The sequence below is a fragment of the Rhipicephalus microplus genome, chromosome 10, assembly GCF_043290135.1.
Source record: "Rhipicephalus microplus isolate Deutch F79 chromosome 10, USDA_Rmic, whole genome shotgun sequence".
Lineage (NCBI taxonomy): Eukaryota > Metazoa > Arthropoda > Arachnida > Ixodida > Ixodidae > Rhipicephalus > Rhipicephalus microplus.
In genome coordinates, this window is record NC_134709.1 from 71,727,522 (window position 1) to 71,751,193 (window position 23,672).

Below are 23,672 nucleotides of genomic sequence, written 5' to 3' on the forward strand. Positions count from 1 at the left end.
GGTAAACCAATGATCAGTGCATCACTACACGTTCACTTATCCTTTCTGAGAGGGAGTATTCTTTTCACAGTTAAGATTATTTTGTAGTGCTCACACGTGTCGTCGCGCATGAACACGGTTCTTGTACTCCGTATAAAAGCGCTCGTAGCACATTCATTAAATTCAGTTGACAGTCTGTGCTCTTTCCTGTCCTTTCTGTCTCTTTCTAAAGTTGTCGCGCTGTGACTAGCACACAACCACGATGAACCAACTCTCCCAAATTAAGCTCTTGTTATGTAACATGTAGACCGAGTTTCGTATGAAAAGAAGTAGCGGTGCTTTTAAAATAAAATTTTTCACATACAACACCTAGACGGCATTCCAGGAAGTTCAGAGGGCAGCCACGTGACCAAATATTTTTCCTCTCCTAAATATTCCAGAAGTTCTCTATTTTCAATGCAGCACGAGTTTTTCGAATACATTTGAGATGGTTGCCAAAATGGCTGGGACATTTGGCATAAATTGACCCAGCTGTGTCATTAGGCATAATTATGCATTACCTCTTTTGTTTTTTGTGTGTTTTGACACAGTTTTGTGTTCGTCTTTAGCTCATTGTATTTCTGATTAATGTATTGGTTTCTTAAGTATTTGCTAAAGTTATATGTGCGAAAACCCGTATGTTTGCATGTACATCATTTCTCATAACCAATTGTTATACATCCAGGAATACAAAGCTTAATGCACTGTGATTGTATGCATTTGAAAACACTATCCATATATATTTTTGTGTGCATCACTTCTTGGGAACGATTGTGTACATGAAGGCGTATATAGTGAAATCATGGTGATTGTATATATTTGAAAGAATCGTAAGTATATATTTGCCAGTATTTCATTCCTATTAACCGATTGTGTACATGAAGGAGTATTAAACTGGAAACCACTGGGATTGTAGATACTTGAAAGAATTATAGGAATATATTAGCGTATATTTTATTTGTAGTCTCTATGTACTTGAAGCAGTATACTAAACTGAAACCAGTGTAATTGTATGTTGCAAAGAATTGTCAATGAAGTGAAACTGAATAAATATAATAAACGTTTGAGGTGTTGCATGTGTAGTGTACGTATACGTGAACGTATATCTGGTGAAAAAGTTGTGTGGCAGAAGATAAGTTTGTTTTATTTGCCTATTAAATAAATGCAATATGCAAGGCCAGCAAGGCTTCATTTTCTGTAACGCGCATTCTGCATATACTGTGAAGTATATATAGATCCAGCACAATTTCATATACGATACTACGCGTTTATATTTTTGCCCAGACGCAATGAATGGAGCTCGACAGGTGGCGCACCATTAATATCAGGACCACTTTCTTCAAGTAGTGTGTAATCAGTGCATTCCGATATCTATTAGTGCACTTTAAAAGAATACTGGCACCCCTGCCATGGGCACTGAACACCCTTGTGCACCCTTCTCGCACCCTCCTCAGAGGTTGCTAAAAAAGTGATGGACATCAAAGGCACCCTTCCATAAGGGTGTTTTTGTAACACCCTAAAGTTTTTTTACATGTACACCCTATTCTAAGGGTGCATGAAAAAGCACCCTTTTTGGAAGGTGCTGAATTAACACCCTTAGGGTGTCGTCCACGGAACAAGCTCATTTACACCCTTCTGGGTGTAAAAATTTTTACTGTGTACAGTGCGGAAAAGTGCACTTGCTGATAATAAAACGGTAAAATAATAGTTATAAGCCGGTATTGCATTTGTAATGAAACCTAATGATTTAGGATACTTTCTTACTGTCACTAGCCATATTTGAAAGGTACGTTCACCTGGTTGTACGCTTCGAGGAGAAGGCTGCAGGGTTGTCCATCTCAGAAAACTCAGGAAAGCTTCCTTGCAGAATGCATATCCTGAAGCATAGGAGCAATATCGTCTGCACATAGAAATAAAAAACAACATGTTAGCGCAATAGATGTTATTGCCTAGTGCTTTCCTTGCTTCAGTTTCTGCCAGTAATTTCTCCGAAAACGTCATAAATTTTCTGGGTTCATTCAAGACAACAATTTCCATCCACCGGGTAGTTGCGCCAGTCTATGGACTAAACTAGTAGACATTTCTCACATTGCAAAGGGAGGCAGTTGATAAATATATGTCATGTGAAGGAATTAAAAAAGGTACAGAGCCTCGGTTTGTTGGACGCTATTCGGTCGGAAGCCATGAGTTATACGGCAGAAATTTTTTGCTTGCTGGTATACTTAATTTCTTTTTGAGAGAACCTAATGATGTCTTTTAAAGAACAAAAAAACAGTAAACCTTCTACGTCTATTCGCCGACACTTCAGTCACATTTTGGTTCTGACAACATTGCACTTTATGGGGCAGCACGTGTATAGGAATCACTGTGATTATCATTATTTTCTGTGATTATCACAGAACGCTTGTGCCCGTGTCTCAGTATTTTCAATTTGTTTTCCTGGAAATCCTGGGAGCTGGCGCTCCCTCCTTTGCGGTGATGCTTCAGGATACACCTGAGAATGTTCCAGGCGTGCAACCGTCGCGCCGGACTTCGTCGTCCAGGAAGCGTAGCAACGCGTCGAGCGACACCGACAGTGAAGCAACCGATTTGTACTCGGACGGCTTTGAGTCATCGGATGATGACTTCACAGTCGTCATGAATCGATCTACAAAACGAAGACTGCTGCGGACGGCATCGTCGGCAAGTGTTTCCACCGTTAAGACTGCACCACAGCGGTGGCCGCACACCATGCTGTTTATGCCCGAAGACCCTGCATCTAACTTGCGACTCCTCAACAAGCAAGTTCTTTCTGTGCTTCTCGAGGAAGCCGCACCAAATGAGATCAAATACGTGAGGATCAATGCACCAAAGAATGTCCTTGCTGTAGACGTTATGCACCATAGCGCACTGCAAAGCCTTCGGCACACAACAGAAATCGGCAACGTGAAAGTTCGGCCAATGGTCGCTGCAGGTTGTAATGGCACTGTAGGCGTCATTTATGATGTGGATCTTTCCATCTCAGCTAATGACCTGCCAATACTAATAAAGCCAGCGACTGAAGGCACCCGCATCACGCACATCACCAGACTCGGCAACTCACGCTGCTTGAGGCTTGTGTTCGAGGGAGACAGCCTTCCCTCGTATGTCAAAGTTGGCCATGTTCGCCACTCAGTGCGTCCTTACATACCGAAGCCACTGCAATGCTACAAGTGCTTCAAGATGGGACACGTAAAAGGTGTCTGTGAGAACAAAGTTGTGTGTCCGCGGTGCGCTGAGTCTCACTCAAAAGGCGCCTGCAGTTCCACCATGCTACGATGTCCAAACTGCCACGGCGCTCAAGAGGCCTCATCCAAAGATTGCTCGCGGGTGCGAAACGAGCACGCGGTACTCAGGCGCATGGTGCGGGACAATTCAACGCAGAGGGAAGCTGCCGCTACACTACGCCGACGACGGCGTCGTGGGCGATGACCATCACGGAAAAACTGCTTTACCGATAGAGAGATGTCATTCTCTATCAAAGAGGCTGACCCACAAACACCGAGCTCACTGAAGACGGATACTACCAAACAGAAGAAAGGGACAGCAGTCGCACCTTCCGAACAGTGGCCCTCTCTTCCACGACGTCAACCTACTTCGGAGCTGCATCAAATCCCGCCGCCCTCGACGACCCCTCAAACCAGTGATGCGATGAATGAAGATCAAGTGATAAGCTTGCTGCAATCGCTGATGAGTACCATGCGTGTCCTACTGAGTAATATGAAGACTTCAGCTGCGCAGACCACACTGCATGTGCTGGACACCCTGAGTCCGGTGCTTGGAGCTCTAAGGTAAAACCATGGCCAGTGAGGCACCGTCGTTTCGAGCGGAAGTCAAGAATGCATCTGTCTTTCAGTGGAGCGCCAGAGGACAGAAGTCGCGCATGTCTGATTTTAGACAGTTTGTATTTGTGAACCACTTCCCCAATATCGTGATTTGTGAACCCAACCTGTGTGCTTCAATCAAGCTGTCAGGACAAGAGTGCTTTACGTACTCACAGAGACTGCAGCAAAGTTATTGTATTCATGCGCCATGACCTCACTTACGTTCACCACAGAGTCTCGCCTGATGAAGGGAATCAGTATGTGTGCCTTACTGTGAAGAAGGATAAGGTTGCATTCACGATTATCGAAACTTACTTATCTCCATCAAGCCGCCTTGACTGCGAGTGCTCACGCGGTATTCTGACATCGACTCCAAGGTCATGGGTGATCACTGGCGACTTCAATACCCACCATATCCTATGGGGAAGCTCCAGGGACAACTCTAGAGGAAGAAAATTGGTGTCCTTAGCCTCGGAGTACGGACTCTGCGTTTGTAACGATGGAAGCCCTACATAATTACGCGGATCAGCCTATAGCAGCTGCCTGTACCTTATATTGGTTTATCGCTCACTTACCAGGAAAGTGCACTGGTTTTAAGATCTGGAAACGCGGGGCAGCGACCATATACCAACTTACCTGTGTATAGAAGGTTTCACCAGCTCTAAGTCCTCAAGAGGCCTCAAGTACACCGATTGGCCGAAATTCAAAATGTTAATGCAAGACTGCTGTACCGACGGCTCATCATATAACTTAAAGTACTCGATAATAGATGTCCTGCAGAATACCACGCATACACACTTGACTAGTCACAAGCGCACCGATTTCGACATCGAGCTTGAGAAACTTCGCGCAATACGCCGTCGTGCAGAACGAAGGTACCGACGGACAAAGTGCATGGATGATTTTAGGCTGGCTAGACGCATTCAAAAGAAAATGCAGCGGCACATGAATAAACTGGCAAGGCGACGTTCGACATCCTTTTGCGAGTCGTTGGATCCACGAAAGCCCCTATCACTGATATGGCGAACTGTCCGGGGTCTTAGCACAACCTTGGGTCAGCGACACCCGTTTACATTTCTGGCACTTCACTTTCGATGCAGAGAGATTGACGTCGCAGAATCTTTCTGTAGAACAATTGCCGGTGATTCCAATTTCACAGTATCAAGAACGGGAACATTTGACAACCCACCGCCCTCACGTGATCCCCGTATTGAATTCCAGTTTTCTATGGATGAGCTAGAGGCGGCACTGGCTCTGTGCAGACGTTCTTCAGCACCCGGTCCTGATGGCATTACCTATCGTGCATTTTGTAATTTTGGAGACGAAGCTCGGAAGGCACTCTTACGCCTATACAACGACTTCTGGCAGACTGGTACGGTTCCCCAGGCATGGAAGTCAAGTCGCCTCATTCCACTTCTAAAGGCTGGTAAAACTCCTTTGGATATTGCCTCATACCGTCCCATCGCACTTGCCAGTTGTGTAGGAAAAACGATGAATTGAATGATTCTAACACGAATGCAGTGGTATTTAGAGCACTACGAAATCTATCCAGTATCCATGACCGGATTCAGTCGCGGCCATTCGTCAATCGACAACGTTGTTGATCTAGTGACATATGTTCAACACCAGAAAGCCTGTAAGAGACTGTGCGCCACCCTGTTTCTAGACGTTAAGGGGGCTTAGGACAATGTCATCCATGAAGCCATCCTTAGTGCTTTGGAAACAGTAGGTCTTGGTGGCAAGATATATATGTGGGTGTACAGCTACACACAGCTGAGATCATTTTACGTGATGACAGCGAATGGCCCAACACCTGATTATTACAGCAGCCGAGGGAGGAGTGCTAAGCCCTACCCTTTTCAACCTAACTCTCATTGGTCTAGTCGAGCAGCTACCTAGCACTGTAGAATTTTCTGTATATGCTGATGACATCTGCATTTGGACATCAGGTGTGACAAGGCCTCAGCTTCGCGCCCGTCTTCAGAAGGCTGCTACAACGACGTCATGCTATCTTCGTAAACAAGGCCTCGAGGTGTCCTGCGGAAAATGTGCAGTGGTAGCGTTCACGAGGAAACCAATGTCTGCTTACAGTATATCGATTAATGAAGAATACATATCGTTCAGCAGAAGCCACAGGTTCTTGGGAGTCATAATAGATAGAAACCTGTCGTGGACTCCACACGTGAACTATGCGAAGAAGCGGCTGATCGCAACATGCCACATGTTCAAATTCTATGCAGGAAAGAATTGGGGAGTGCCCATACCATCCGCGCTACAACTGTACAGAGTGCTGTTTATCGGATTCTTACGGTACAGCTTACCTGCAATATCTAACACCGGCAAGACCAACCTGCGCGCAATTCAGAGCATTCAAGCCCAAGCACGTAAGATATGCATCGGAGTACCCCGCATTGCTTCAACGGCTGAAACCATTGCCATCGCTCAAGATCACTCAATAAATACGCATATTATTACCGAGACAATGCGCATGCACCTCAGACATTATGCCAGGACCTTTCTCACCACCTGGCGAGCCTAGCTGCTGAAAGGCCCCGCACGACATACGGCACTATTGTCTACAAGCATCGTTCATCGTTTGCTGAGACATACGCACCGGCATCAAAGCCACTGCTTCCTCCTTGAAGCTTGAGCCGGCCGCGAGTTCACTTATTGATTCCAGGAATGACGAGAAAATCGGACTTACCGACACATGCCTTGAAACAACTGAGTCTATTCCTACTGGAAGAAAACTACAGTAACCACGTGCACATTTACACGGATGGCTCTACTACGCTGTCTAATTCAGGTGGAGCAGTTGTTATGCCATTACAAGGGGTAACTCGGCGTTTTAAGACTTCACATGTGACAACTTTAACGACGGCAGAACTCGAGGCTCGGTGTAATGCACTGCAACACATCAATTCAGAAGAAAGACGAGGTAAATGGGCTGTGTTTTCTGACTCAAAACTAGCGTTACAGTGCCTGATATCAGTTCTCCGATGCGGATGCCACGACCAATTGACCTACCATACAAAAAGGCCATGACATCGTCTTTCAGTGGTTACCTGGGCATAGTGGTATAGGCGGCAATGATTCTGCAGATCATGCTGCTCGAACGTCACATAAAGGAGCGAACAGCGTTCCGATACCGCTTTCAGGAGCGGATGCGGTGAGACACATTCGTCAACTGGCCCGCAGTCTCACACTGACTGAGTGGAACAAACCAAGCATACGACGTACACGACTGCACGAGCTCGACCCTTCACTACAACTCCGGCCTCCACCCGGCCTACATCGACGTGCAGCTTCGCTTCTCTATCGCCTTACGAAAGCTTATACCACGTTAATCGGAATTACTGACAGTGCGGCGTGCGATGTTTGCGGCACCGACAAAAATATCGAACACGTGCTGTGTCATTGTCCTCGATTTGCCTCAGATAGACAAGTACTTGCCAACGCTATGCGGCAACTGGATGCTCGGCCTCTTTCTGTGCAGGTGCTATTACAGCAACGTACACATGCCTCGACAGCCCACAAGGCAGTGAAAGCCCTGCTGTGTTTCCTGAGAAAGGCTTGTGTGAACGCCTCTGACATGCGGTAGAGTTCTACGCGCTGCAGTTAAAACTGTCAGTCTCTCCCCCACCCCAATTTTTTCCTCTTTTCCCTCTTTCTCGTCTTTCTTGTCCCCTTCCTTAATCCCCCAGTGTAGGGTAGCCAACCGGATGTCTTTCTGGTTAACCTCCCCGCCTTCTTCCTTTTTGTTGCTTCCTCCTTCCCATCATTATTTTCATTGTTTCGTTCACCTGCATCTTTCTGAAGTTTTCATTACCTAAGACACGGTTTTTTTATAACTAATGACGCCGGCAACACACGGGATTTAATGCGAAACAATCTTGTTCCCGCTGTAGAGTTAGTGGAAAGCGAGCAAACACGGGAAAATATGGCGAGCTAGACAGGATCGAAAATTGTGATATCGCCATGCTATCCTTACAAATTTCAGGAAGTGACTGCGCATAACTAGCGCATACTGGTCATACAAGAAAGCAAGATCCAGAGCATATAAGTGCGCGTAGACGCGTACTCATCGAGGGAAGCTTGACGAAAACAATAGCGACTGGTTCGCTTTGTTCTATCACTCCTGCACAGCGTGGCAACGCTATTGTTCTGATGCGAGGCAGACGTATTCGCGGATGGTTCCAAACTGCGCCGTTTATCGATCGCCAAGGTGTCCGCTTCCAAGTGGGGGGAATTAGTGTGGGCATTTGTTACTTACATCGTCCTCATCCCTGCATGATCACCATCATCCACTTGTCTTTTTGGCCTCATTGCCACTTTGGGTCATCGTCATCGTCATCGTCTGTGTACTGGCTCTGCCCGTTCGTTTTGCGAGGTCTTTCTTCAATTAAACGCTGTCGCTAGCAAGACTACCAAGATTTCATACAATATATATACATATATACATATATATATATATATATATATATATATATATATAATATATATATATATATATATATATATATATATTTCATCTTCAAATATAATCTGTATAGTGGTACAGCGATGGTAATTTGCGTATCGCCCATACCACGTGTAACGAAAGCTATCGATTTGCGACGAAATTACACCAAACGACGTTCACGGTTTCAATTTCTTCACTAGCAGCTAGTGCACGTCTGCACACGTTTATACTGCTACATCTTTTTAAAAATACTCCCACCTCCCAGTCACAACTAGAGCTTGTAAAATGTATAGGTCTTCTAAAAAAACATTCGTGCTCGAGTTGTCATCGTCAAGCTTGGATAATTCCACCTCAACCGAAATCCAGAGAGACTAGACTAGAGAACATAAACTTGTACAGCTGCCAGACTCCTCGATTATCACCACACGATACGCTTGAAGGCCGCTTTAGGATATGCTGAGCAAAGATGAACACCAGTAGGCATTGTTTTTTTTCCACCATACATCGGTGATCTAGCTACTTTTGACGGTAACTCAGCTTCTTCCTGTCACGTCAAGCAGTCTGCGCACTTGGAGCTCCGAAGTTGCCCGCAAGTTGTACAGTCCTAGTTGTATTACTTTTGAACTTTAATTTTCCCAGCCCCTTGCTTAAGAATGAGTTGGATTGGAAGAGTATGTTCGACCAACAATGTTAGCAAGGTGTATCAAGTAGTCTTCAAATATTTACGATGCGTCACGAGCAGTAAAATATGCAATTGGAGAGTTTGTTGGCAATTCAGAATGTCTTGGAAATATATTGTTCCTGCTTCAGGTAGGAGTGCTTTATTAAAGCACAATGTAGCGGGTGTATTTCTACTGCGCAATTGCAACCAGAAGGTGTTGGCAGAAATCCCACTTGATAATTCATAGTACACTGCTTCGGTAGGTTCAAATGTTCCGTGAGCTTTCAGGTTCACACGGACGGAAACGTCCAACTTTGGATTAAGAATCAGCCTTTCATCAAGGTAGTCGTTGATGAATGGGATGCCTTGAACTTGTGACGATGTGTCGACCATAAGTTGAACTTCGCAGTCAGAGATTGTTCTCCTATAACTCTGCGATGTAGCATATAAAATATAGCGTGATCAATTAAAGGTACCACTTCAGCATGTCTTAACTTGAAACATTGCTGAGGAGCTGTGTCGTGTTGCACCAATAATCCTTCCATGAATAAGCGCTTGATCTGCCAGTTTTTGGGGACGTCTGAGCATGCCAACTTAATTTGTTTCAAGTGGCTGTTCCGAGCTGTCTATTCGAGGTAGTTCCACAGTACACCCATTTTATTGCGATAGCAATTAAATGGACAGTCTCGACTGGATTTTTCCGTCGTTGCCACCACCATCATCCACGTATATATATATATATATATATATATATATATATATATATATATATATATATATATATATATATATATATATATATATATATATATATATATATATATATATATATATATACGAGGCTGTACACGAGGGACTATTAATCAGCTGCCCGCTCATAATAGGTTCACGCGCTACGTGACGCCAAACATGCCCATAAAAGAGTGTTTTCACACTCGTCGCTTGGCTTATAGATGGCGCTGACTGTCACTCCTACGTCTAAATTCACATATAAACCCAAAAAAGTGGATGGAGGGAAAGCCGCTGTGGTAGCTCAGTGGTTAGAGCATCGAACGCGTTATTCGAAGATCGTAGGTTCGATTCCTGCTCACGGCTGGTTATTTTTTCATCCACTTTTCTTTCTTCTTACTTACATTCCATTGGTTCTAATAACTTCCCCTGTACATTCCTTGGGATTACTGTCTGTTAGATCTCATTATTATTGTGTTAAAACACGAGAAAACGAGCCCTTAGGTATACATTTCTTTCCCTTATCTCATTAAACGAGGGTCTCGTACTGGCAGACTTGGTGTCATTAGGTGTATACGAGGGACTATTAATCAGCTGCCCGCTCATAATAAGTTCACGTGCTACGTGACGCCAAACGTGTGCGTAAAAGAGTGTTTTCACACGTGTCGCTTGGCTTATAGATGGCGCTGACTGTCACTCCTACTTCTAAATTCACATATAAACCCAAAAATGTGGATGGAGGAAAGGCCGCTGTGCTAGCTCAGTAGTTAGAGCATCGAACGCCTTATTCGAAGGTCGTAGGTTTGATTCCTGCTCACGGCTGGTTTTTTTTCCATCCACTTTTCTTCCTTACTTAAATTCCATTGGTTGTAATAACTTCTCCTGTACATTCCTTGGCACTACTGTCTGTTCGATCTCATTATATATATATATTTATTTATTTATTTAAAATTCCTTACAGGCCCTTTACAGGGCATTGAGTAAGGGGGGGTAATTGGTGAAGTTTTACAGATCACACAAATTTAATTCACGCGTTACAAAGCGTTATAGCACAATAAAAATATGACGCGGTTTGCATATATATATATATTGTAGGGATTTATGCGAACGACGACGAAGCAGCAAGAAACGGCAAGCCATAGCGTTGGTGCACATGCGCGACCCGAGCTTGCGTTTGTTTTGTATTTTCGGCCTGTTGGCGTCCGTCGCTCTTCTGGCGTTCCTCGGCCTTCCAGTAGGTCTGTACCTAAATAAACTGCGTGACATCTGGTGGAGGTGTGTGGACTTCCGTACAAACCTGGAACTTCGCTCCCCTAAGCTTCCCCCTCTACGTGACACGAACATGGACACCGAGACGCCTCTCCAGGTGGGACCTTCGACCGTTCATGTCACTTGTGGCGCCATGTATCCTCAACGAGACCCTCCTATCTTCACGGGCTTCACTGAGTCGGACTTCGAAGATTGGTTGGCGAGGTACGACAAAGTTGGCGCAAGTAACAAATGGGACGACCCAAGTAAGCTGGGTTACGTCACGTTCTACCTTGCAGACAGCGTGCAACTGTGGTTTAATAACCACGCAGCTGACATTACTACGTGGTCTGCATTCAAGACTTATTACGGACGTCTTTGGATGACCTGCGGCACGCAAGCTTCAAGCCGAGCACCGTTTACGTCACCGTGCGCAGCAACCAAGCGAGACCTACACGGGCTACATTGAAGATGTGTTGCATCTATGCAACCGCATCAACTCTACCATGCCTGAGGAATAAAAAATCAGGCACATTTTGAAAGGCATTGACTACGGCGCCTTTCAGATGTTGCTCGCGAGAAATTCCCTCACAATTGCTGTCCTCATTTTCCTCTGTCAATGCTTCGATGAATTGCGTAGGCAGTGCGCAATTGCTCGTCAAGCCCTCACGACTCCGGACACGCTCGCATGCTTGCACCTAGCTGCCCATCCTACCGATTAGAAGCCACTGCTTTCGACAATCAAGGACTTCGTCCGCGAAAAGGTAGCGCGCCAGCTGTCACTGCTGCCACTGACACAAGAGCCCGCGCAAGCTTTGGTACCAGACCTCCAACACGTCATTCGGACCCAAGTCGCTGAGGCCCTTCCGCCAATGCATCACCAACCACCAGTCACTACGCCTCTCACGTACGCCGCCGTCGCTGCTCGGCCTACGCAACAGCGTATGCCATATGCTCAACCTGCCACGCCACCCTATGTCGTGCATACAACCCCAGTTGCTGCGCCGTATCCCTACGCGAGATCTTGAGCTCTATTTTACCGTCGCTCAGACGCTTGGAGGACGCCAGATAATAGAACCGTCTGTTTCGCCTGTGGTATCGCTGGACACGTCGCCCGCCACTGTCGCCGAGATTCCCCTCCAGTCGACACCGTGGGCAAGCCAATGGCGTCGTCGTCTAGGACGCCATCAAGGTACACCACTGATGGCCCTCGACCCTACGCCAACCATCGGTCACCATCGCCCCGACGACACTCCCTGTCACCTATGCGTCGCCGACCTGCTACGGAAGAGGGAAATCGATCGCTGCAGCTCCGGAGGCAACAGCTGCATAAATTTCGAACTGCTTAAGGCCTCCTTCTTTCTCGCCGCAAAACATTATTGACGTCAATGTTGAGGGGACCGGCGCACAAGCGCTTATCGACACAGGGGCCGCCGTTTCCATATTCTGTGAGACCTTATGCCGCATGTTGAAAAAGGTGACGACGCCTCTTTCGGGCCTGGTGCTCCGCACGGCCAACTCGCAGTGCATACAGCCTACAGCTCTGTGCACTGCACGTGTCATTATCCAAGGTGAACTTTATGCCATTGAATTTTTTTGTGCTGGCATCATGCTTCCATGAAGTCATTCTTGAATGGGACTTTCTTTCGCGTCATCGGGCCATCATAGATTGCTAACGTGCAGAAGTTGCCCTTACACCGCTGCCAACCTCTTGTTTGGTTGATTCTCTTTCTGAAGCTTACAAACTTGTGATTGTTGCAGACGCGGAAATAGCACCGAGAACATCCACCCTTGTAGCCCTGACCTGTACGGCCGCTCCTGCCAGAACTGTTTTGTTCACTCCGTCTGACATATTTACCCGCCACCGTAGCCTACACCTGCCATTTGCCGTACTCGCCATGGAATCCGGTGCTACCGCCATGCTCGTCCCGAACTCGCTATCGTCGCCAGTTGCCTTACTTCGCGGAGAATGTTCGGGTAACATACGAGGCGTTGACCTCTTGCGCCCTCTGGAGTTCGCCGAACACCCACTTCACCTCCAGCGCAATGCTATGACGCCACCTGTGGCCACACTGCCCGCGCCAGACTCCTTTCAGCCCTCTGTTGCCGCTGAGCTATCGCCGACACAAAGAAGGGAACTCTTGTCCCTTCTTCGAGAGTTTCGTTCTGCCTTCGATTGCGCTCAACCGTCTTTAGGTCGCACAGCGAACATCACGCACCACATTGACACAGGTACCCATGCTCCCTTACGCCAACGACCATATCGAGTTTCAGCGGAAGAGCGTCACAAACTGGTGTAAGGTGCTGGGTAGTCTCACGGATGCTGCAGACCCCCCCCCCCCCCCAGGAAGCCGTAATACGAGTCCAGTGCCAGTCAATACTCCCGTGCATCGGATCAGCCACCGAATCAGGGGATCGCCTCCGGAAGTCAACGATACTGCTCCCACCACGTCAACAAACATGACCAGCACTACGGTACAAACCTTGCCAACCGGCACGGGAAGCACGTCGTCGAAGCGCTATACGTTGGAAAGCCCACGGGCCCCGACGACGTTCCATGGTACGGAGCGCGAAGACGTTGAGGACTGGTTGGCGGACTTCGAGCGCGTAGCCAACTCGAATCAGTGGGACGACGCGGCGAAACTGGGTCGTGTCTACTTCTATCTCGAAGACGGGGCTCGCACGTGGTATCAAAATCGAGAGGAGCAGCTGACGACGTGGCCCGAATTCTCTCGTAGACTTCTGCAGACATATACCAGCGCTGACCGCCAAGAAAGAGCTGAACGAGTTATTCTTGCCCGCGTCCAGTCGCCAAACGAAACTGTGACCACGTACGTCGAAGACATGACGCGTCTCTCCCGACGGGCAAATTGAAGAATGACGGAGGACAAGAAGTTGCGTCACTTGATGCGCGGTGTCAAGGACCAGCTTTTCGCCGGCCTCGTGCGCAGCCCTCCGAAGACGGTCGCGGAGTTCTTGTCTGAAGCCGTGACAATGGAAAAAATGCTGCAGCAGCGATCAAACCTATACGACAGGCAAGTCAGTGGCATGTCCACTGCTGACATTTTCGCCGCCGCTGGGACCAGCAATGACTCCTTACGTGAACTCATCCGTAATATCGTACGTGAAGAGTTGCAAAAGGCTGGTGTAACACCTCATCCTACGGTTAGCTCTATTGCAACTGTGATCAAGGATGAGCTGCACCAGGCCCTCCGGGACACCTTGCCTCCTGATACAGCTGCGTCAGCTCCTGCTGAATACCACCGTGGGACAACCTACGCGGAAGCCTTGAAACGCCCTGCTGCATCGCCGCCATTTTTTGTTTATCCTGTCCCTGCAGTTTCACTCGAGTCAGCGCAGCACATACCACACTACGAACGCACGTACACGCCACCGCCCCTGCCATTTGTCCGTGGTGCTTCTGTCGCCCATCGTTCGGTGCAACCGGTCCAGTATATCGAAGATCGCCACTCGTCTCCTCGGAAGTCTGATGTCTGGCGCACACCCAATCATCGGCCTCTATGCTTTCACTGCGGAGAAGCTGATCACTTGTACCGCCAGTGCCCTTATCGCCGTCTTGGGCTTCGTGGCTTCTCTGCGTACTCGCCGCCTCCCCGTTACGGTCAGAGACCACGCGTCATCCAAACCTACCTCTCCCAGCAGCATGCACCACCGTCTGCTGGGCGCCAGTCGCGCTCGCCATCACCGAGGCGATTTTCATCAACGCCCCAGCGGTATTCTACCGCATGATCTCCCAGCCCCCGCCGGGAAAACTAGCCGAAGCGACCTCTGGGGGCGGGGTCGCTGAACGTCGAAGCGTTGAAGAGCTCCTATTGACGCATAACCGTACAGAAACTGGTCCGACATCACCTGCTGCTGCAAAGGATAGCCGGCTTTCACTCTACATAGCAGTAACAATGGATGGTTGTGTAGTTAATGCGTTAGTGGACACCGGCGCAGACTATTCCATACTGAGCGGGAAACTGACAACGCAGCTGAAGAAAGTAATCACGCCGTGGCATAACTCGCAGATTCGGACAGCTGGTGGCCATGTCGTTACTCCACTGGGCGCCTGCACAACTAGAGTACAGATTCAAGGGTACACATTCGTAGCAAGCTGCCTTGTTCTACGTGAATGCTCCCGTGACGTCATTTTGGGAGTTGATTTTCTACAGGAAAATGGAGCTATCATTGATCTGCAAGAGCGCCGCGTCACGTTCTCAGCCCAGCGAGCAATCAACGTGCAGGATGACGGAATGCGTGTCGACGTACTCCGTATTTCTGAACAGAGCGTGACGCTTCCTGCCCGAGCCAGTGTTCTAGTCGACGTAACATGCTGCGGTTTGAGCGAAGGCGATGTGGTGGCCGAGACAAATTTAGAACACCTCCTGCAGCAAGGCATATAAGTAGCGAGAAGTGTAATACACGTTCGTGACGGCCGATCTGAATTGCTCGTTACCAACTTTAGAAATGAGCATCGACACCTTTTCCGTGGCACTTCGATAGCGTCTGCCCACGAAGTAGCAAACGTAACCAACTGTCTCACGTCAGACATAGTGGATAACGCAGACGCATCAATGAGCAACATTGACATCAATCCTGATCTGACCACCGATAACCAAACTGCGCTGCGAGCGCTCTTGTTCGAAACCAGGTCTTGCTTCGCAAGTTGCTCAAAGATTCGCCAGACGTCCATCACTCAACACAGGATCATCACGTACGAGGACGCACGCCCAATACCCAGCACTTCCACCAGTTTGTCACGATGAGTCAGAAGTACTGGGGGATTTATTGAATGACCGGGTTGCTAGCTCTGGGACGATGCGTAAGTCGTGGCTGGCTCTCGAGCAGATACGAAAGCACGCGATTTTCTTTTTCCTCCAGATTGAGAGCCGCTCTTGCTGTCGACCCACTACGTGCTGGTGGCAGTATTATCAACAAACAAGTCGACGATATGCTCAAGCGTGGTGGCATCCAGCCATCGCAGAGCCCTTGGTCGTCCTCTGTTGTACTTGTGCGCAAAAGGGATGGGTCTATCCTATTCTGTGTCGACTACCGCCGGCTCAATAAGACAAATCGGAAGGTTGTGTACCCATTGCCATGCATCGACGATGCTCTCCATTGCTTGCAAGGAGCAGAACATTTCTCGTCTTTAGATTTACGCTCGGGATATTGGCAAGTTCCAATGGCTGATCCTGACTTATCGAAGACTGCATTTGTAACACCTGATGGGCTGTATGAGTTTAACGTCATGCTGTTTGGACTCTGCAACGCCCCAGCAACCTTCGAACGGATGATGGACGCCATCCTTCGCGGCTACAAGGGGAACACGTGCCTCTGCTACCTAGACGACATCGTCGTTTTTTTTCGCGACTTTTCGACTCACCTTGGTCGCCTTCGTGCTATTCTCACGTGTCTCACTTCTGCTGGCCTTCAACTTAACATACAAAAGTGCCCTTTTGCCGCACGTTAGCTCACTATACTGGGTCACGTCGTCTGCAAAGAGGGTGTCTGCAAAGAGGGTGTGGGGATACCAAGAATACGGGGTCGCTTACGTGAGTCGAACCCTCAGGAAAGCCGAGTGTAATTATTCTGTCACGGAAAAAGAGTGCCTCGCAATTGTCTGGGCTTTGACGAAGTTCCGCCCATACCTTTATGGCCACCTTTTCGAAGTCGTCACGGACCACCACGCTCTATGCTGGCTATCATCGCTCAAAGACCCATCGGGGCGCCTTGGTCGTTGCACGTTTTGCCTACAGGAATACGACATTCGTGTTGTATACCGATCCGGCCGCAAGCACTCCGACGCTGATGCGCTATCCCGCTCGCCGCTAGCGGCTGACCCAACCTCCTCGTCACCTTCTTCAGCTGTCATAACACCAATCGACTTCACAGACATGGCATCGGAACAACGCAAAGATGTGTGGATTTCCCAACTCCTTGTTTTTCTGACTGATCCATTAGCTAATTTGGTCTCAAGAACTATCTGCCGTCAAGCCACACATTTCGCTAGTCGAGACGACCTCTTCTATTGGCAGAATTACACGTCTGAAGGTCAGAGGTGGCTGTTAGTGATACCCAACCACATGCGCTCGAAAATCTGTACTGCTTTCCACAACGACCCGCAAAGCGCTCACGCTGGCACTCTCAAAACGTACAACCGTCTACGTCAGCGGTACCACTGGCGTGGCATGTACACATTTGTCCGCAAGTACGTACGTGCTTCTCCTGCATGCCAGCGACGTAAAGTCTCACCTCAACGCCCTGCCGGTACACTTCAGCCTCTGCCTTGTCCAGCGCGTCCGTTTGACCGCGTCGGTATCCACTTCCCACGTAGTCTTCTGGAAATTGGTGGATAATTGTTGGCGTGGACCACCTCACGCATTACGTGGAGACGGCAGCACTACCCGCAGCAACCGCGAGGGAAGTTACGTTTTTCATCTTGCGCAACTTTGTTTTTCGCCATGGTGCTCCCCGCGAACTTTTGAGTGACTGGGGGCGTGTTTTCTTGTCTGACGCCATTCATGCATTGCTCGCTCAGTGCAACATGATTCATCGCATGAGGACAGCATTTCACCCGCAGACGAATGGCCTCACAGAACGATTTAATCGCTTTCTCGGTGATATGTTGACGATGTACACAGCTTCAGACCAGACCAATTGGGACAATGTCCTTCCATTCGTCACGTATGCGTATAACACCGCTACGCACGCGACAACAGGGTTCTCCCCTTTCTTTCTGTTGTACGGATGCGAACCATCGTGCACGCTGGACACTATCCTCCCATACACGCCAGACTCTTCTGAGTACACTGCAATTTCTGATGTTGCGAAGCACGCAGAAGATTGCAGACGATTGGCCCATTCACTGACAACCGAGGACTAAGGCCACCAGAAGCTACGGCATGACACCGACTGACATCTCTCTACTTTCAAGACTGGTGCTCTCGTTTGGCTCTGGATTCCACGAAGCACTCCTGGCCTTTTGTCCAAATTACTGGCACAATACCACGGGCCCTACCGCATTTTCGCCCATACGTCACCAGTCAATTATGAGACTGAGCCTTTGACACAGTCTCATGACTTACGCCGTCGTGGCCGAGGAATTGTGCATGTGAGCCGCCTGAAGCCGTATTACGACCCAGCTATAGTGACTACGCCTTGAGTCGCCAGGTTGGCTACGCTATTCACCGGGGGCCAATGTAGGGAACTATGCGAACGACGACGAAGCAGCAAGAAACGGCAAGCGACAGCGTTGGTGCACACGCACGACCCGAGCTTGCGTTTGTTTTGTATTTTCGGCCTGTTGGCGTTCCTCGGCCTTCCAGTAGGTCTGTACGTAAATAAACTGCGTGACAATATATATATATATATATATTTAAATATTATCTAAATATATATTTGAATATGTCTGCCAACAAGGATAAATAAATATATTTATTCTTGTTGACAATGCTCCCGTTGTGCCATATCCCATACCTTCAAGAAGACTAACTGGCCTATTGAAATATTACCCCCAAATATATATATATATATATATATATATATATATATATTGTATGAAGTCGTGATAGTCTTGCTTGCGACCGCATTTAATTGAGGAAAGACCTCGCAAAACGAACGGGCAGAGCCAGTACACAGACGATGACGATGACGATGACTCAGAGTGGCAACGAAGCCAAAGAGACAAGTGGATGATGGTGATCATGCAGGGATGAGGACGATGTAAGTAACAAATGCCTACACTAATTCCCCCCACTTTAAGCGGACACCTTGGCCGCCGTAAGTCAAAGTGACGGGGAACGTCGCGTGAAAGGTTTCATTTCACAAACGGGGACAATCTCTGTGCTGCGGTAGCGGCGGTCTGTTGGGGCGACGAGTGGTGTCACACGATAATAAACCGGCGAAGTCTGTTCTAAAACAATGTATGGCCCGATGAAGCGTTGTTGGAATTTGTCACAGAGACCAGAAGTGCGAATAGGTGTCAAAAGCAGCACCTCGTCACCAGGTTGGAAAGACACACGCGGTGGGATTCGTCATAGATGATCTTCCGCTCGTGCTGTCTCGCTTCAGTATTGATGCGAGCCTGATGGCGAGACTGGGCCAGGCGGGAATTGTATTCTTCGCTAGAAGACTGACATGAATTCCCAAGGCTGCTAAAGAAGGAGGCGTCGAAAAAGGTAGTCGGGGTGCGTCCGTACACGAGGTAAAACGGTGAGTAGCAAAGTGTTCGCTGAACGGCGGTGTTGTAAGCGAATGTCAGGAATGGTAAAAGGGTATCTCAGTTTTTGTGGTTGGGTCGGACGTAAACGGCTATCATGTCTGCAAGGGTTCGGTGAAATCTTTTTGTGAGACCATTTGTCTGAGGGTGGTAACTTGAAGCTGTCTTGTGAGTAGCTCCAGAAGCGCGCAGTACTTCATTTACCATTTGTGACAGGAACACTTTGCCGCGATCACTAAGCAGCACACGAGGAGCTCATGACGCACGATTATGGCGTGAAGAATAAAGTCTGCAACTTCCACAGCTGAGCCTGTAATAACAGAGGAAGTCTCAGCGTAGCGTGTCAGGTGGTGAACGGCGGTCACTATCCATTGTTTGCCAGCAGATGTGACGGGGAGATGCCCATAAAGGTCAACATCTACAATTTGGAAAGGCATTGAAGGGCAAGGAAGTGGCTGTAGAGGGCCAGCAGGTGCAGACGTGGGGAGTTTACGATGCTGGCATGGGTAGGAGGAACCGATGAACCGAGCTAGACTAGAAGAAAGGCCAGGCCAGTAATAACGATATCGAATGCGGTCAAGAGTTTTTTTAAAATCAAGATGACCAGCAGTCAAGTCGTCGTGGGAGGCTTCGAGCACCTGAAGTCGAAGAGAGCGTGGCAGTACAGGAACCCAGCGCTGACCGTCACGGTGGTAGACGTGGCGGTAGAGAACCCCATTGTCCAACTTAAAGTGCAGGACTTGACGACGGAGTCGCGCGTTTGGTGGATGAGAAACTCCCGAAAGGTGGTCCATCATGCGTCTGCAGTATGAATCGGACCGCTGGCAGGAGATGAATGTTGGATTGTCGTCCGAAAAGGGTTGCGTTATTGATGTGAGCGTATGAACTTTGGTAGATGTGGCGGTTGAGTTCTCACCAACGCTGATATGTGTAGTTGGAAGCGGGCAACGAGATAAAGCATCGGCGTCTCGATGTTTTCTGCCTGACTTGTAAGTTATGTCAAAGTCGTACTCCTGCAAGCGTAGTATCCACCGACCCATAGTCCGGACAAGTTCTTCAGTGTAGAAAGCCAGCATAAGGCATGGTGGTCCGTAACGATTGTGAAGTGACGGCCGTGGAGATAGGCCACAATTCTTCACGTATAATGTCCCGGATGAGGTCACGCAGGTGGCCATGAGACGTAGAGTGGTGGTCGTCAATGTCCGGTTGGAGCCGAACAGAGTCCAGCGTATCAAGGCGCTGGCATGTCATCACGGCATCAGCGATGGTAGCTGGGTTTTGCACAGCAAGTGCATTAAAGGGAACAGGCCCAATGCCTTTCAATATGTGGCGCACTTTGTCTGATTCCGGCATGGTTGATTGACACGCCGGCACAGTGCGAGGACATCCTCGATGTATGAAGTGTATGATTCACCGGGATGTTGTCGGCGAGTATCAAGTGTCCTCTTCGCGACGGCGCATCGAATGTCCGGGGTCCCAAAAACGTGTCGCATCTGCTGCTGGAAGATAGCCCAGTCGGGTAGGTCAATGACGTGATTAAAATACCATGTCTTTGTGACTCCGGTCAAATAAAAAGGGACGTAACGCAGTTTGGTGGCCTCGTCCCACCAATTAGCGACACTTACGTGGTCGTAGTTGTCGAGCCAGTCTTCTACGTCTTCTCCACGAAGATCAGCGAAGAGCGGGGGTTCACGCTGATTTCCGTGTATGTAAATAGGTGGGGCAGCTTGCGTCGATGCGTGGTTGATGGCATCAGCTCCGGTAGGCTCGGTCGGGGACATGCTGCCTGACAGTGGGCGCAATCGGCGGCCTGAACGAAGCTCCAGCGGGTAGAGCGGGCTGCGGGAGGTAAGAGGACCGAAAATCCACCTCCACCACGTATGAAGTCTAGGTAGTCTTGGTTGCGACGGCGTTTAATTGAGAAAAGACCTCGCAAAACGAACGGGCAGAGCTAGTACACAGACCATGACGATGATGATGACCCAGAGTGGAATGAGGACAAAAAGACAAGCGGATGATGGTGATTGTGATCATGCAGGGATGGGGACGATGTGAGTAACAAATGCCCACAATATATATATATATATATATATATATATATATATATATATATATATATATATATATATATATATATAGGGCTTATATGCAGAGGAATAACTTCGGTGTTGCCGCAAGGGTATAAGTATGAAAGTAGACGTTGCAGAAGGGCTTTCTTTTCTTGAAGGGCGAGTTGGTACATGATACCGAGAAAAACAGCGCAAAACAACGGGATGGAGAAAATTTGAACACACGACACAAGCGCTGTGTCGTGTGTTTAATCGTTCGCCGTCCCGATTTTTGCACTGTTCCCCTCAGTAATAACTGTCAACAGCGACAGCGACAGTGAGTGTTCCCCTCAGTAATAATCATCAACACGAAGTAAGAGTACTGCACGGTAGAAAACACGGACGGGAAAAAATACAAGGACAAGCGTGTTTTTACCATCCGTGTTTTCTATCGCGTAGTACTCTTAGATTATGTATCACCAACTGGTTCAATCGTCCACCTTGATCAACACGAAACAACGGTGCCAAAAGTGTACCAGGAGTGGCCATATAGATGCGCTCGGCACATAACAAACTGCCACCAGCAGGGACACGCGACGTACGGCCCTTAGCGGCAGCATGCGCTGCCCACGGGAGGCGCTCCTCACCAACGCCGTCACTACGCATGGTTCTTGTCGTTATCATCTACTGTGACCTCGCCACAAAAAACTTGGTTACTTGGCAAGCGCATGTTTACTACAAATATTATTGCTCCTGAAAATGCTAGCCTTGCTTCGTAAAACATTTCAATGTGTTGCTATCGCATTCATTGCTTTGCCCTTTTGGCAAAATTGTGACACTTTTTCTGTGCAGGTCATTTTTCGGATGCCTGCAGTGAGCTATTATCAGTGTTGTTCTCCAGAATTTCTGATGCCCACTGCAACAAGCTGCCAGAATTATTGAGAAATGCGTGGTGTTGATTCATTGACGCTTATCGTTTCGACTCTTAGTACACAAACTACGGGTTTAGTGTCACCGTCAAAAGTGGTACTTTTCCCACCTCGGTGGTCTAGTGCCTAAGGTAATCGGCTGTTGACCTGCAGGTAACGGAATTGAATCCTGGCTACGGCAGCTGCATTTTCAGTGGAGGCGAAAAGGCTATAGGCCCGTGTGCTCAGATTTGGGTGCACGTTAAAGAATTTCTGGTTTTCTAAATTTCCGGAGCCGTCCACTACAGCGTCTCTCATCCTTATTTGGTGGGTTTGGGACGTTGAGCCCCACATATGAAATCAAATCACTGAGATAGTTACTTTAATGACTGGGCCTTTGCATTAATTGTCCAGCCAAGTGCCGCGTTATTGTCAAAAAACCTGTAATATCCTTGCTTCTCATTTTTCTCGTGTAATCATTATCCACAGATGGTCAGCTCAAATCAACAAACTGATGCAAGTCACAGTCTCCACCTCAGTTGAGTTATTTTTATCAGCAATACCTTTTTCTTTGTGACGCGACTTCTGTGTTAGCTATGACAAGTCGGGAAAATAATGTCGTCACAGATAAACGGTACGACAATAACCCGAATGGTGTGTCTTTGAGAATGGTGTAGGCTACGCAAGAGAACTTAAAAAAATATTTCGTTGCCCCGCAGAAGTTGGAGAAACGATGTCAAACGTGTTAAATAAAGATCTAGTTTTTCCCAGCAGATTGAGTTGCAATTTTTTTCAGCTAGAACTTCAGTGATGTATGATCTCTAGCTTCCTCCAACGAGAATCTTTCGGATGTAGCTGCATCTGTTACCGTTGACGACAAAGGCGTGAAAGATCTTCCGGTGTACTCCTATGTCTGTCTTCGCGCAACCACTTGAAGAATTCTTGTCGCATAGCATCACTGAGTGTGACGTCCCTCGTGTGCATCCTGAAACCTCTGCTTGTAACGACGTTTCTGCTGTAGCCAATTTACTTACGCAGTGAGGGTCCCACTTACTCGATGTGCGCCTTCTGTGATAAGCTGAGCACGTAAGTTTGACGTGGAAAGAACGTGCCTGATGGCCTCGGGACGTGCATTGATAGCAGCGGTTTTCTTTCGTCAGTATTCCTTTCTTATAGTCGAGCGAGAGGCTCACATCACAGGTGCGTGTGCCGTGTTTTTTTTTCGATTTGCAGAAAAAACACTAGCTCCAGCTGTTTGATGTGCTGTCCGGTACCGAAGCAGTGCTGCCGGCTTGACCTTTATGATGACTAAGAGTGTAGTCAATGAGAGGTAATTCTGAAAATGGCTGGCACTGATCCGGCTTTATATCTGTTTCAATGCGTGTGAAGGTAAGCAGCTCTTTCAATTTTGAATTAGAGGTTGCAGCTGTTAGTGCTACGTCTAAGGCATTCATAGAAGGCTCGTGTCTTAAAACGTGGCCGCGCTTTGCTCATGTGCACGCCAGTACGATATCATGTGGCGAAGATTCTCGTAG

At 48.0% G+C, this 23,672-nt stretch overlaps 1 protein-coding gene across 1 annotated transcript in view; it reads right to left on the bottom strand.

Annotated features, from left to right (window-relative positions):
* LOC142774297 (protein O-mannosyl-transferase TMTC1-like) overlaps nt 1-23,672 on the bottom strand; it is a 75,070-nt gene that overhangs the window by 9,846 nt on the left and 41,552 nt on the right. The window contains exon 6 of the mRNA XM_075874696.1: nt 1,815-1,918. Coding sequence (XP_075730811.1) covers nt 1,815-1,918 — 104 coding nt within the window. The remainder of the gene's footprint in view (nt 1-1,814; nt 1,919-23,672) is intronic.